The 15,384-nt window shown below is 41.6% G+C and overlaps 1 protein-coding gene across 1 annotated transcript in view; it reads left to right on the top strand.

The window, feature by feature from the left end:
• LOC311107298 (storkhead-box protein 2-like) overlaps positions 1-15,384 on the top strand; it is a gene marked incomplete at both ends in the record, with an annotated part of 141,129 nt that overhangs the window by 108,976 nt on the left and 16,769 nt on the right. The window contains one exon of the mRNA XM_084149781.1: positions 14,849-15,001. Within this exon, the coding sequence (XP_084005907.1) occupies positions 14,849-15,001 (153 nt within the window). The remainder of the gene's footprint in view (positions 1-14,848; positions 15,002-15,384) is intronic.

Below are 15,384 nucleotides of genomic sequence, written 5' to 3'. Positions count from 1 at the left end.
TCCCACTGTGAAGCTAGAGTGGACTATTATCACATTTTTAACTCCTCCTTTCTCTCACTCTCTCGCTCATTACATATGGGTATATGGGAATTAGGTCTCTTCCTCCTCTCCCCATCAGCCCGGACGTTCGACAAGATGGAGCGCAGATAGATGTGATCGTAGTAAAGATTACCAGAGTATGAGTCATAATACCCATAAAACCTAGCGGTCAAACAAGGAAATGGTTCCAATCGTTTTTCCACCATTCATTTTTCCCATAGGGGATTTTAGAAACGCTTAAAATAAGGGCTGTGTTTCGTGTAGGCTTACCCTGGCATGACGTTTTGATGTAGGCTACCCTATTAATACTACACAGCTGACGTGTGGTTTCCAGTTTCTCTCCTCACTAGTATTATCTAGTTTTATTTGCAGGTTAGTGTTTTCCATCATGAATCTTGTTCTGGAGGCAGCTCTGCAGAGTGGTCACTAGCTAGCACAACCACAAAGTCAAATCTGATTTTAAACCTAACCTTAAATAATAATAATAATAATAATAATAATAATAATATGCCATTTAGCAGACGCTTTTATCCAAAGCGACTTACAGTCATGCGTGCATACATTTTTGTGTATGCAGTAAAGTGTACATCATGTGCTGTATGCATGTATGTGTCTATTTAAAAAGTATGTGATTTGACATAATAATGCATTGGTTCTGGGGGTCGTACGGGTTCTGTCCCGGTTCCAGGCGTGACAGGTGATGGGTTCGAGCAGAAACTGGTGCAGTGACATGTTGGTTGGAGTCGGGTGCGGTCAGTCTCTCACTGGTCACCGGCTACACTTGGTTTTTGACACTTAACCACAATGCTAAGCCTAATGCCTAACCCTTACCTTAAATGAAGACCAAAAAGCTCATTTTGTTTTAATGAATTTTTACAACATAGCCTATTTTAACTTTGCAGCTGGCCCATCTAGTGGAAATCGCTCAGTTCTGCCTCCATGGCAAGATTCATGACTATACAAGTCAACCTGTGTTCTATTTTGCAAGGCTTTTCTTTGCAAACAGGTTTCTCCAAAGACCTAGGCTACAGTTTCTGGTTTTGACCCTCCCTTATCCATTGATATTCAAAAGGATCGTAACGTTATACTGTTGTTTTCTATCAAAAACAACCAGGATGGTCATTCAAGACTGTTGACTCTTTAGGAGATCAAAGCTATTCAAATCAGGCCTCAATGAAGGTGGGAAACTACAACAGAGCAATCTGTAGCCAGACTCAACAGTTTGGGGCCCCTCTCCTGAGCCCTGAATAAGGAAATTAGGGATAGTTTTTTTTTGCAATCCACCCCAAATAATGATATTATTGTAATTGGTTGACTTGGCTTGTGTCTGGTTGGCTACATCCGATAAACCGTCTGTATTCAAATCTCTTAATGCACTGTAACTGAATGTGTTACAGATTGTAAATGATTATCATAAAACCAAAGTATAGTTTCTCTGTAGCACACTGGTTATGTTTCTCATACAGTGAAAAGCATGAGCTGACGCACACCTGAAAATAGTAGAGGTGCTGACTAACGGAATAGTAAGCTGTGTAAAAAATTACGCAAGAAATTTGCACACCCTACATATGCTAACAGCAATTTAATGGGCAAATTGGGTAAATCCCCCACAGAAAACACTGTGATGTCAATGTACAGTTTTACAAACAATCGTGAAATTTAACAGGATTTTACATTCTTATGTCAGAACAGACTAAAACACTGCATTAAGGCCAGTTGAAATAGCCTTTATATTGTGTGGCTAATATAGCCTAATATGAACAGGCCTATCCTATTACTGTGGTCCTCTGTAGCTCAGCTGGTAGAGCACGGCGCTACCGATCCCCGGGACCACCCATACACCAAAATGTATGCACGCGTGACTGTAAGTCGCTTTGGATAAAATGACGTATTATTATAGTATTATGACTGTGTTAAATAATAATATAATAAGCCATTTAGCAGACGCTTTTATCCAAAGCGACTTACAGTCATGCGTGCATACATTTTTGTGTATGGGTGGTCCCGGGGTTCGAACCCACTACCATGGCGTTACAAGCTCCGTGCTCTACCAGCTGAGCTACAGAGGACCACAGTTAACTGTGTTCCCAAAAGAAGAGTATAATGAATCTTATTTTCCATATAACTCTGCTGCTGTGTGTGCATGCGTGTGTGTAGTGTGTTTGCCTTATCACTCACCATATAGCAACTGGCTGATGCCTGAGGACCTAAGCTCATCATGGTGTCAGCCAGGAGAGTATGTGTCTTCTGTGACCTCTGCTTAGCCTGTTGGGGGTTTATGGTTTATATGCATTTCTCTGGTTTACATTTCCAACATCCGGCTCAACAGGATATTGAAGCAGGATCCTGATTGTCCACCTTTTTATGACTTAACAGTAATGTTTTCCTAGGTATTTATTGTCATGAGTTATGTATGTTACAATCATGGAGAAATGAGGATTATCATCCTAAGTGCATATCACCTGAGATGAGATCTGCGTCGCAAATAGTGTTGCACAGTATACTGAAACGTTGGTACTTTTTCAATACTAGAACATGAAAAACGGTTTGGTACTAGAATTTGTGTTACTTATCATAGCGGGCACCGTGCCTGCTCCACTTACTCATTGCTAGCCTGCACTGGGAGTCTGGGCTGCATCATGTTCGCTTCCCACTCATGCTGCACAGACGTTAATACACTTGAATAATGCAACACGGCATGTAGAAATCTTGAAACTCTTAATTACGCAAAACAATGTCCATACAGGCTAGAACACTTTACTGTACAATAGAAGAAGATACCGGTAGCTTCCAGCTTTGTAGGCTAACTTTCCTTGCTAGCTGACAGCTAAAGCTTACATCAGTGCTGCCATCTCTCACACATTGGGTGTGAGACACACGCATTCAACCCTCTTCACACGCTCACATGCCACACCTCTTATTTCTCACGCATTGAAAAAAGTACTTATTTTATTTTCTAATGAATCTAGTGCTTTAACTTTTCAACTGTGCCTCAATCTTTTTTAAAGTCTCAACGTCAACAGTGAAGAGGCGACTCCGGGATGCTGACCTTCTAGTCAGAGTTGCAAAGAAAAAGCCATATCTCAGACTGGCCAATAAAAATAAAAGATTAAGATGGGCAGTCTGAGATATGGCTTTTTCTTTGCAACTCTGACTAGAAGGTGAGTATCCCGGAGTCGCCTCTACACTATTGACGTTGAGACTGGTGTTTTGCGGGTACTATTTAATGAAGCTGCCAGTTGAGGACCTGTGAGGCGCCTGTTTCTCAAACTAGACACACTAATGTATTTGTCCTCTTGCTCAGTTGTGCACCGGGGCCTCCCACTCCTCTTTCTATTCTGGTTAGAGCCAGTTTGCGCTGTTCTGTGAAGGGAGTAGTACACAGCGTTGTACGAGATCTTCAGTTTCTTGGCAATTTCTTGCATGGAATAGCCTTCATTTCTCAGAACAAGTATAAACTGACGAGTTTCAGAAGAAAGTTCTTTGTTTCTGGCCATTTTGAGCCATTTACAATATTAACAATGTCTACACTGTATTTCTGATCAATTTGATGTTATTTTAAAGGACAAAAAAATTGCTTTTCTTTCGAAAACAAGGACATTTCTAAGTGACCCCAATCTTTTGAACGATAGTATATATATATATATATATATATATATATATATATATATATATATATATATATATATATATATATATATATATATATATATATATATGCGAGAGAAAAAAACATATGGGGGATTGGAAGTGATGCAGACAATTACATTGATGTAAGTTACAATCTATCTGCAATATTAAAGCTGATCTACCCCCAAAAAATTTTTAACACCGTAACACATGTGACAGCAAAATAGATGCAGAGGACGTGACAAATAAATTCAAAACGGGGGAATGTTTACTGGTGGCTCAGGAGGTAAAGTCAGATGTGTGGAATACATTTGACTAATTGTGGAAAATACTGGAGATCAAGAAAAATAAGGTAAGGAGCAAGCGCTGCGTGCATATTATGTGTGCCAAATAGGTGCTGTTAGATTAGAATATCATTTTTCTGACCGTTTGGAACAATGTAAACAACACTAAATAAATTATAAGCGTACCAGAGTCTGTAACTTTTTGTTTTTTTGTATTATGTAATATAATCATATACAATTTCAGTAGCATGTCTTAGACTGATGGACTGTGCCGTCCCGACGGCCTCCACAATGGATCAGTCCACTCAGACATGTGCGAATCAATCAGTTGTCTTGTACACCATGATTATTTATTTTTTTGCTACTGCTCGACTAAAGAAATCTCGGTCAACCAACAGCCTATCGACCAAACAATTGACCAGTCGACTAAATGGGGTCAGCCTTAGTAAATAGAGCTGAATATATTGATATAAGTCACTTTGTCCGAGAGAGACTTACATGGTTATCAAAATGTCACGCCAGGGTAAGCCTACACGAAACAAAGCTTTTATGGGTGTTATGACACCTCCACTGTGGGGCTCTATTGCCACATTCAAAACAACTGAGAACTCGGAACTCTCCGACTTCAGTGCGTTGAAAACAACTGGGAACTCTGAAAAAAATTAGTTCTGACTGGGAAATATCGATTTGAACCGTCATCCAACTCGGAATTCCAACTCAGAACTCGGCCTCTTTCTAGAGCTCAGACTTTCAGAGATGAAGATCACTGACGTCATGATTTGACCACATATTTTTTAGAGTTCCCAGTTGTTTTGAACGCGGCATATTGCCTCAGCGAACTGACTGCCTTCTGAATGATGTAATTACTGGTTAAAGAAACAGCGCACATTTTTATAAAATAAGCTACTTCTATGCAAATGTTTTTGATCAGTACAATAAAATAAGTCCCAAAAGGAAGGGAAACAGATTATCTGTAGCCCCATGAAATCAGCCAAAACAAGCTCAATAACTCAATGCATGCACACACTCCTATTGAATATGCATTCACCTGTATTGTGGATAGGCTAAAGGCTGTTATGGTGACGTATTACCGCCACACCTGAGGTCACGAGTCATGACGGCAGTGAAATTCTATGTGACCGTTTAGTCACGCTAATTAGGCTTCTCCCAACTCTGATGCCACTGATGGTCATTAGTAGCCTACCAAACTTGCTAACTGCCTGGTACTCAGCACTTGATTGTCCCTCTTATCACTCTGACATAAATGCAAATGTATCAAAAACATTTCATGAGAGCCAATGAGCTCATGTTGCGTGAGAAAACAGAGTGATGGCATCTATTAAAAAGAGGAGGATACCATCAGCTTTCTATAGGCTAGGCCTACTATATTTATTTCTCAACTTTCCTAATATTAAGCACATTGCTTCTCCTTACAACAGGAGTATAGCCTCCCTGGCTGTCATGAAAATGAACCATGGGAAAAGCGTCCTCCATTCGCTATTTAAGTGCATAGATTACATGTATTTTTCTCCCTGCCCCTGTTTCAAGACAGGTGCATGATAGTGGTCCATTCTAAATCAAAACAAATTTCACACATATATTATTTAGTATATGTAAAGACAATATTAAATGAAGAATAGTCTGATGGGTGACAATATTGGCCTATCACTTGTGAATTATATATTATCAATTGTGAATGATGCCCAGCTTTTGTGCATTAAGGCAAGAAACAGCGCATGCCTTTTTTTGGCTACTTTTTCAGATCCTAGTCGCACACCTCATGTAGCCTAGCCAATAGGCCTATATGTTTTGATAAGGTTTGTATCGCAACTAAAGTGGCCAAATAACTTCTTGAAATGAAGCACATTATTCCGCTTTACAACGGGTGTAGAGCCTAACTGGCATACATAAGCAGCGCGTGAGTTTCAAGTTTGGGGAAGATAATTTTCACCATAACAATGCACCTTTTATAATAAAAGCATTACATGCATAATCACATTTGTGATCACTTTTGATGATGGTGTTTTCCTGCTAATGGAACATTGGTGCTTAAAGCCTACTGCCGTGTGTGCATTGCTGTGCTTATTAGAAATCGCTTAATAGTTTATCAACATTTTAAGCTAAACGTTCTGATCTGTTGTGTCAGCCTCATTGCGTAAAAACGTTTTTTTGATGCTAGTGGTTGTACTAATTTGGTATCTATCACATCCCACAACTGTCCCAGACGATGTTTGGAATATTTATTTCTCACACAGAATAGGTCAACTTTTGTACTATGGGGGATAGTAGATTGACGTAGGCTAGTGCTTTTGCTGTTCGTTAGGCCTACTCATCTGTTTGGCTGACGAGAAGTAAATGTGAACAATTCTTCCAATATCTTAAATATGGGCCTCAGAATTAGATAAGTATGCGTGCAGTTGCCTCCCTGATGTGTCTGTCTTCACTTGTAGCCTGTGAGAAAGACCCGATCATGTGACGGAGAGCCATGTGAGTGAGAGGTGCTTCAGAGCACGCAGCCAGGAAAAGGGAATTATAATGATTATATTCAGCCCAAGGGCACAACGGCCACTGGCCGCAAAAGGCATGGATATTTTTAGGGGGCATTATGGCCACACAAAGGCGATGCCACTGGGAAATTCGAGGCGTTATCAAGTGCTTGTCAAATTGTGATTGAGAGACTGATGAAGTGTGTACAGCCTGCGCAAAGAATAAAGCAGGGCTCATGCCTTCCATGCAACTTTTTTCAAATCAACATTGGAGTCACATCATGCAGCCTTAGAATGTATTAAAAATGAAAACATATAGCCCAACATTTGTATCACAACTAAAGTTACATAAATAACTCTAAATTAAGCACATAGTACCTGTTTCTTCGTTAACCGCTCAACACAGAATAGCCGCATGTGCGCACTCCCTCATCGTTTGGAGAAAATATCCTTTCTAATTTTTTCAAATATGTTCAATTGTTTTCTTCATACTATAAAATAATATAAAATAATGCCACAGAATTCTAAGCAAATCTTGTCTGCTAAATCAACTAGTGTAGCCCACAGCCAAATGGCAGAGCCAGATCAGGGCCTAACATAAGGACATTCAGATTATGCTATTCTGTTCTTCTGAAATAAATAATGGATTTATTGTGATGGTGTAAGCTATTTTACATGGATTTGTTAGATTTTTTTTAAATGTAGATGTTCCAAAGGTCTGCATCAGTGGTTTGTAGGCTATGCGTGGAAAGCAGGAGATACTAAATGTGTTTGTTAATTTACGGAGACTGGCAGTTATTTGCTTGACAATCACCGGCTGACAAAATGCCATGACTCCCACAGCCCTACCTAGGCTACATCTTGATTTACCCAGTTTATCAATAAAGATTTACTATTCAGATAAATAATTACCATTGTGTAGTTAGATTGGTAAAAACAAAGTCAAATTGTTTGTATAATTGATTCATTAATGCATACATGGCTGTCTCAGAAAAAGGTTGATGTAAAAATATTGAACTCAAAGATGCCCAAGCAGTAGCTGAGTTTCTGTCTGGATCAAGTGCCATTCTGTGACTTTGTGGCCCTGGTCAAAAGTAGTACACTATATAAGGAATTAGGATGTCATTTGGGGCACATCCTAGATTTCCTCCACAATGTTTGGCTTGCATTAGCCCTGTTCTATCCTGTGATGATGTGTATGTGTGAGTTGCCATCCAATGACTAACTATTGCAGCACATAGAAACAAGCTGTGTTTAGCATCTTCTCTCCATAGATGCAGGCCAGGCCAGGCCAGCGTCTTGGACTCACGGTGTTTACCTTTCTCACACGCTCTGCTCAGGTTAATCGGCTTAGCCTTGCTCCCTCTAGACTGGATATGCGTCCCAAACGGCAGCCTATTCCCTATGTAGTGCACTATAAAGGGAATAGGGTGTCATTTGGATGCAGGCCAGATACTACTAGATTTCCATTCTAGTTTTTGTCCTTACTTTGCCTTCTTAGTATTCTCCAGCAGGGCTTTCCCTTCTCTCTGCTGGATCCCCACGGGCAGTACCAAAGCAAGGAGCAAGCAAGGACCTCCTACTGCTCACTATCTGCCTGCTTGACCTTTCTCACCCAGCTTTACGTTTGGCAAGGCCAGCAGTCTCACCCTTACCCCTACCCCAAAACTAGCTAGCTTCCTTCCTCTCTACACCACCCTCTAGCCAAGTGTGTTCCAAACCGCTCTGTGTGGCCATACTAGTAGCTTGGCCAAGTTGGATCAGTGGTAAAACTTTACAGTTTGACAACCTACTATGGATGTATACCAAATGGCACCCTATTCCATTTTAGTCATTTAGCAGACGCTCTTATCCAGAGCGACTTACAGTTAGTGAGTGCATACATTTCCCCCCCATTTTTTCCCCCCATACTGGCCCCCCGTGGGAATCGAACCCACAACCCTGGCGTTGCAAGCGCCATGCTCTACCAACTGAGCTACACGGGCACCTATGTAGTAGGGGTGCAACAGTTTGCGGTGTTGGAGTCACGGTTCAGTTTCGGTACAGCAGGAAATGTAATGCCATTCACAATGTTCAGCATTCACAATGTTCCTTGTATTGTCTGTTGTGACCGGATCGTTATGTTGGGCCTCTCAAGTTTCCACTCTGATGGTGAGTTTGAAACCATTTTAACAGTTGTGAAGTCCTAAATACCAATTGGATGCATTCATGTGATTTGAACTTGTTAAGCTGTCAACCATAAACTAAAAGTACAGCTATCATGCTTGTAAACAAATTATGGAGTTAAAAAAACACATTTAATAGATTGCTTTTTATGAATAATGTTTTGTTGTTGCATTTAACTGCCGAAAATGCTGTCGAGGCCATTTCCTTAGTAGGTGACGTCAGAGGTCAGCATGTAGGAGAAGTGGGTTCTCAGGATGATAGACGAGTTTCCCACTAGTAATTATCAGTTTGAGGGCCGTTCAAGTAGGTTTCCCCAGTCATGTGGTAAATTCCCTCTTCCCACTTGGTTACGAACGCACCATGACACACTGCCTCCAGTGCCAGATGCGCAATTGTGACTCTCATAAAGGGGGCATGTCTGTTGTGCGGTATATCTCCCACTCTGGGGTAACATGTTGCATTGGATAATTCGTTCCTAATATTGAGTTGCACCCTCTTTTGCCCTCGGAACAACCTCAATTTGTCAGGACGTGGACTCTACAAGGTGTCAAGTGTTCCATAGGAATGCGGGCCCATGTGGACTCCAATGCTTCCCACGGTTGTGCCAAGTTGGCTGAATGTCCTTTGGGTGGTGGACCATTCTTAATACACACGGGAAACTGTTGTTCTTGACACACTCAAACCGGTGCGCCTGGCACCTACTTCCATACCCCGTTCAAAGGCACTTACATATTTTGTCTTGCCCATTGACCCTCTGAACAGCACACATACACAATCCATGTCTCAATTGTCTCAATACTTAAAAATACTTCTTTAACCTGTCTCCTCCCCTTCATTTACACTGATTTGAAGTGTATTTAACAGGTGACATCAATAAGAGATCATAGCTTTCACCTGGATTCACCTGGTCAGTCTGTCATGGAAAGAGCAGGTGTTCCTAATGTGTAGAGTGGGTTCTACCTACAGTTGAAGTCCGAAGTTTACATACACTTAGGTTGGAGTCATTAAAACTTGTTTTTCAACCACTCCACAAATTTCTTGTTAACATTTACATTTTAGTCATTTAGCAGACGCTCTTATCCAGAGCGACTTACAGTGAGTGCATACATTATTTTATTTTTCATACTGGCCCCCCATGGGAATCGAACACACAACCCTGGCGTTGCAAACGCCATGCTCTACCAACTGAGCTACATCAGTTGGTATAACAAACTATAGCTTTGGCAAGTCGGTTAGGGCATCTACTTTGTGCATGACACCAAGTAATTTTTCCAACAATTGTTTACAGACAGATTATTTCACTTATAATTCACTGTATCACAATTCCAATGGGTCAGAAGTTTACATACACTAAGTTGACTGTGCCTTTTAAACAGCTTGGAAAATTCCAGAAAATGATGTCATGGCTTTAAAAGCTTCTGATAGGCTAATTGACATAATTTGAGTCAATTGGAGGTGTACCTGTGGATGTATTTCAAGGCCTACCTTCAAACTCAGTGCCTCTTTGCTTGACATCGTGGGAAAATCAAAAGAAATCAGTCAAGACCTCAGAAAACAAAGTCTGGTTCATTCTTGGGAGCAATTTACAAATGCCTGACGGTACCACGTTCATCTGTACAAACAATAGTACGCGAGTATAAACACCATGGGACCCCGCAGCCGTCATACCGCTCAGGAAGGAGACGCGTTCTGTCTCCTAGAGATGCACGTACTTTGGTGCGAAAAGTGCAAATCAATCCCAGAACAACAGCAAAGGACCTTGTGAAGATGCTGGAGGAAACCGGTACAAAAGTATCTATAGCCACAGTGAAACGAGTCCTATATCGACATAACCTGAAAGGCCGCTCAGCAAGGAAGAAGCCACTGCTCCAAAACCGCCATAAAAAAGCCAGACTACGGTTTGCAACTGCACATGGGGACAAAGATCGTACTTTTTGGAGAAATGTCCTCTAGTCTGATGAAACAAAAATAGAACTGTTTGGCCATAATGACCATCGTTATCTTTGGAGGAAAAAGGGGGTGCCTTGCAAGCTGAAGAACACCATCCCAACCATGAAGCACGGGGGTGGCAGCATCATGCTGTGGGGGTGCTTTGCTGCAGGAGGGACTGGTGCACTTCACAAAATAGATGGCATCATGAGGAAGGAACATTATGTGGATATATTGAAGCAACATCTCAAGGCATCAGTCAGGAAGTTAAAGCTTGGTCGCAAATGGGTCTTCGAAATGGACAATGACCCCAAGCATAATTCCAAAGTTGTGGCAAAATGGCTTAAGGACAACAAAGTCAAGGTATTGGAGTGGCCATCACAAAGCCCTGACCTCAATCCTATAGAAAATATGTGGACAGAACTGAAAAAGCGTGTGCGAGCAAGGAGGCCTACAAACATGACTCAGTTACACAAGCTCTGTCAGGAGGAATGGGCCAAAATTCACCAAACCTATTGTGGGAAGCTTCTGGAAGGCTACCCGAAAGGTTTGACCCAAGTTAAACAATTTAAAGGAAATGCTACCAAATACTAATTGAGTGTATGTAAACTTCTGACCCACTGGGAATGTGATGAAATGAATAAAAGTTGAAATAAATCATTCTCTCTAATATTATTCTGACATTTCACATTCTTAAAATAAAGTGGTGATCCTAACTGACCTAAGACAGGGCATTTTTACTAGGATTAAATGTCAGGAATTGTGAAAAACTGAGTTTAAATGTATTTGGCTAATGTGTATGTAAACTTCCGACTTCAACTGTATTTGCTGAAATGTGTGCATGAGGGACGTTCATAACGTCGCTCGAGTACTTTCACGTGTTGGTGAAACCCCCTGTTCTCAACCACAGAGAATTGGCACATATCTGCTGCTATAAACCCAAATATTAACACAGCCTACCTAACGCTCTTGTAATTTCTTTGGCCTGGTCAGAATCAACTGCCAAGGGCTGCTTGAATGCAGAGGGGAGATGATGTTGTGTTTCTTTGGGTTTCCTTCTTGCTTGGGTGATGTGCCAAATGCTTTTGGGAACGGGCAGAAAAGGTCAGGACAATGTTGGAGTTTAATTCAATAAGAGAAAAGCTGCGAAATAGAGAGTTGAGAAGAGAAGGGAGGGCCAGAAAAGTACATTGTGGGAAATATTTTGTGAAGTGTTAAAAGAGGATGATACCAGTGAATGTTGTGTGATGATTGTGAGGCACTGTACAAATTTGACAGTCTTAAGATGGGGACTTCAAATGGGCCTATGGCACGTCAAGGGAACTGTAGCCTACTGTTCAGATGGGTTAAATGGAAACTGAAATCTGGACACTGACTGTAGGTCTACAGTATAAGCTTTCACAGCCTTAATATTAACTCCTGCAGAATTAAGCATATCCTGTAGTAAAATGATATACCAGATGTCAATGGAGAAATATGATTTCTTTCAGCATCTTGAGAGAATGCGAATGCGCAGTAAGGGCCGTCTGTAGAGGCGCTATCTTTATCAGCATCATAAAAGCTGATAGTATTTCAACCATATAAAATATGTTGGCCTCCCGAGTGGTGCAGTGGTCTAAGGCAATGCATCGCAGTGCTTGAGGCGTCACTAAAGACCTGGGTTCAATCCCAGGCTGTGTCACATCCGGCCGTGACCGGGAGACCCATGAGGCGGCGCAATTGGCCAAGCGTTGTCCGGGTTTGGGGAGGGTTTGGCCGGCTGAGATTTCCTTGTCCCATCACGCTATAGTGACTCCTTGTGGTGGGCCGAGCGCCTGCAAGCTGACTTCGGTCGCTAGCTGGACGGTGTTTCCTCCGACACATTGGTGCGGCTGGCTTACGGGTTAAGTGAGCGGTATGTCAAGAAGCAGTGCGGCTTGGCAGGGTCGTGTTTCGGAGGACGCATGCCTCTCCCGAGTACGTAGGGGAGTTGCAGCGATGGGACAAGACTGTACCTACCAATTGGGGAGAAAAAGAGATAAAATAATAACCATATAAAATATTCATCCAAGCCAAATCTAAAATCGTATCAAACATGTTGGGTAGTTTTCACAGCTTTCTATTTCCTTACGACAGGTCAAACGGATGACATTTTGCATGGAAATCGTCCCTTAAAAAGAAATTCTCCCCGGTCCCTAATCGTCTTTGCTCCGTGAAAGAAGCAGAGATGAAAGATAACATTACCGATGATTTAGTGATTTATGACATTATTCTGGTGAGCAAGGGTTTATTTAGTATTCTAGTGCAATACATAACCTAATGACAGAAGATAAGCTGCATGTATCTAATTATAGACAAGTTGACTAACAAATAGCTGACCAAAAACGTTTTTGTGTGCTGTGTAGGGCTACAGTGGCAGTTCAGGAGGAGAGTCAAAGGTTTCTTCTGAAAATAATTTTTTATTAGGCTACTCCAAAAAATGTGCGCAGACTAGCCTATAGCCTATGTTCTGTTCCGTTTGAGAAGGAGAGAGCGAAGATCAGAAGGAGGACCGGAGGGCAACTTTATAGCCTGCTACCACTATAATTGAGTTTTTATTTAAAAAACTATGTTTCTTGCCAATTATGTATTTATCAGAGTTATTGACCTCACAATAAGCCAGATTCGAGTAACTTACATTGTGGTGCAGAAACTTGAAGCAGCAGCCGCAGCACAATCAATCGGAAATGGACAGCTCATGGTGCTGCAAGTAGGCAAATTCGAGTAGGCATAATTCATTTAAACCGTCTTCATTTTAATTAGACTTTACTAACAACAAGAGTGCTTTGTGTTGGAGCCTATTTCTTCCTATTTATGAAATAAGAGGTAGGCCTACCTGTTTGACAGAGGAAATTAGGCTAGAAGAAATCCATGTATTTGTCGGTAAATTCCTCCACTGGTCATGCACTCTTTAAATAACCTACAGTGCATTCAGAAAGTATTCAGACCCCTTGACTTTTTCCACATTTTGTTACATTACAGCCTTATTCTAAAATTGATTAAATTGTTTCCCCCCCCCCCCCTCATCAATCTACACACACTACCCCATAATGACAAAGCAACAACTGGTTTTTAGAAATTTTAGCAAATTTATATTTCCATACATATTCAGACCATTTACTCAGTACTTTGTTGAAGCACCTTTGGCAGTGATTACAGCCTTGAGTCTTCTTGGGTATGATGCTACAAGCTTGGCACACTTGTATTTGGGGAGTTTCTCCCATTCTTCTCTGCAGATCATCTAAAGCGCTGTCAGGTTGGATGGAAAATAGTGTCGCTGCACAGCTATTTTCAGGTCTCTCCAGAGATGTTCGATCAGGTTCAAGTGCGATCTCTCTGTACTTTCCTCCGTTCATCTTACCCTCGATTCTGACTAGTCTCCCAGTCCCTGCTGCTGAAAAACATCCCAAGGATCGTAAGGATGGTGCCATATTTCCTCCAGATGTGACACTTTGCATTCTGGCCAAAGTGTTCAATCTTGGTTTCATCAGACCAGAGAATCTTGTTTCTCATGATCTGAGAGTCCTTTAGGTGCCTTTTGGAAAACTCCAAGTGGGCTGTCATGCCTTTTACTGAGGAGTGGCTTCTGTTTGGCCTGATTGGTGGAGTGCTGCAGAGATGGTTGTCCTTCTGCAAGGTTCTCCCATCTCCACAGAGGAACTCTAGAGCACTGTCAGAGTGACCATCGGGTTCTTGGTCACCTCCCTGACCAAGGCCCTTCTCCCCCGATTGCTCAGTTTGGCCAGGCGACCAGATCTAGGAAGAGTATTGGGGGTTCCAAACTTCTTCCATTTAAGAATGATGGAGGCTACTGTGTTCTTGGGGATCTTCAATGCTGCATACATTGTTTGGTACCCTTCCCCAGATCTGTGCCTCAATTACAATCCTGTCTCTGCGCTCTACGGACAATTCCTTCGACCTCATGGCTTGGTTTTTGCTCTGACATGCACTGTCAACTGTGGGACCTTGTATAGACAGGTGTGTGCCTTTCCAAATCATGTCCATTCAATTGTATTTACCATAGGTTGACTCCAATCAAGTTGTAGAAACATCTCAAGGATGATCAATGGAAACAGGATGCACCTGAGCTCAATTTCGAGTCTCATAGCAAAGGGTCTGAATACTTATGTAAATAAGGTATTTCTGTTTTTTATTTTTAGTACATTTGCAAACATTACATAGTACATAAAAAACCTGTTCTCGCTTAGTCATTATGTGGAGACTACTGATTCAGAAAGGGCTTTATAAAATGTGATTAATTTTGTAATCTTTGTGTTTTCTTCCCTCCTCTCTCAGGTGATGTATCTCCCATCAGCATGTCGCCCATCAGCCAGTCACAGTTCATCCCTCTGGGGGAGGTGCTGTGCCTGGCCATCTCAGCCATGAACTCAGCCCGCAAGCCTGTCACCCAAGAGGCCCTGACAGAACACCTGGCAACATGTTTCCCAGGTAACATCAACAATACAACTTTATTTTCCATATGTAACAGTAGGGATGTGCATCTTTCCCTTTCAAGACGATTCGATACGTATCTAGATTAGGGCTGACCCCATTTATCGACTGGTCGATTGTTTGGTCAATAGGCTGTTGGTCGACCAAGATTTATTTTGTCGAGCAGTCGCAAATATAATTATTTTTATGGTGCACAAAACACCTGTCTGATATGCGCCTGTCTCAGTGGACTAATCCATTGCGGAGGCCACGGGGATGGCGCAGTCCATTACTCTAAGACATGTGCTACTAAAATTGTAAATGGTTGTATTATGTAAGAATAATGGTGCAAAATAAATCATCCATATACAGTATACAGTGGGGGAAAAAAGTATTTAGTC

This window comes from Coregonus lavaretus, assembly GCF_964263955.1.
Source record: "Coregonus lavaretus genome assembly, chromosome: 32".
Classification (NCBI taxonomy): domain Eukaryota; kingdom Metazoa; phylum Chordata; class Actinopteri; order Salmoniformes; family Salmonidae; genus Coregonus; species Coregonus lavaretus.
This window is presented reverse-complemented; position numbering and strand designations above follow the sequence as displayed.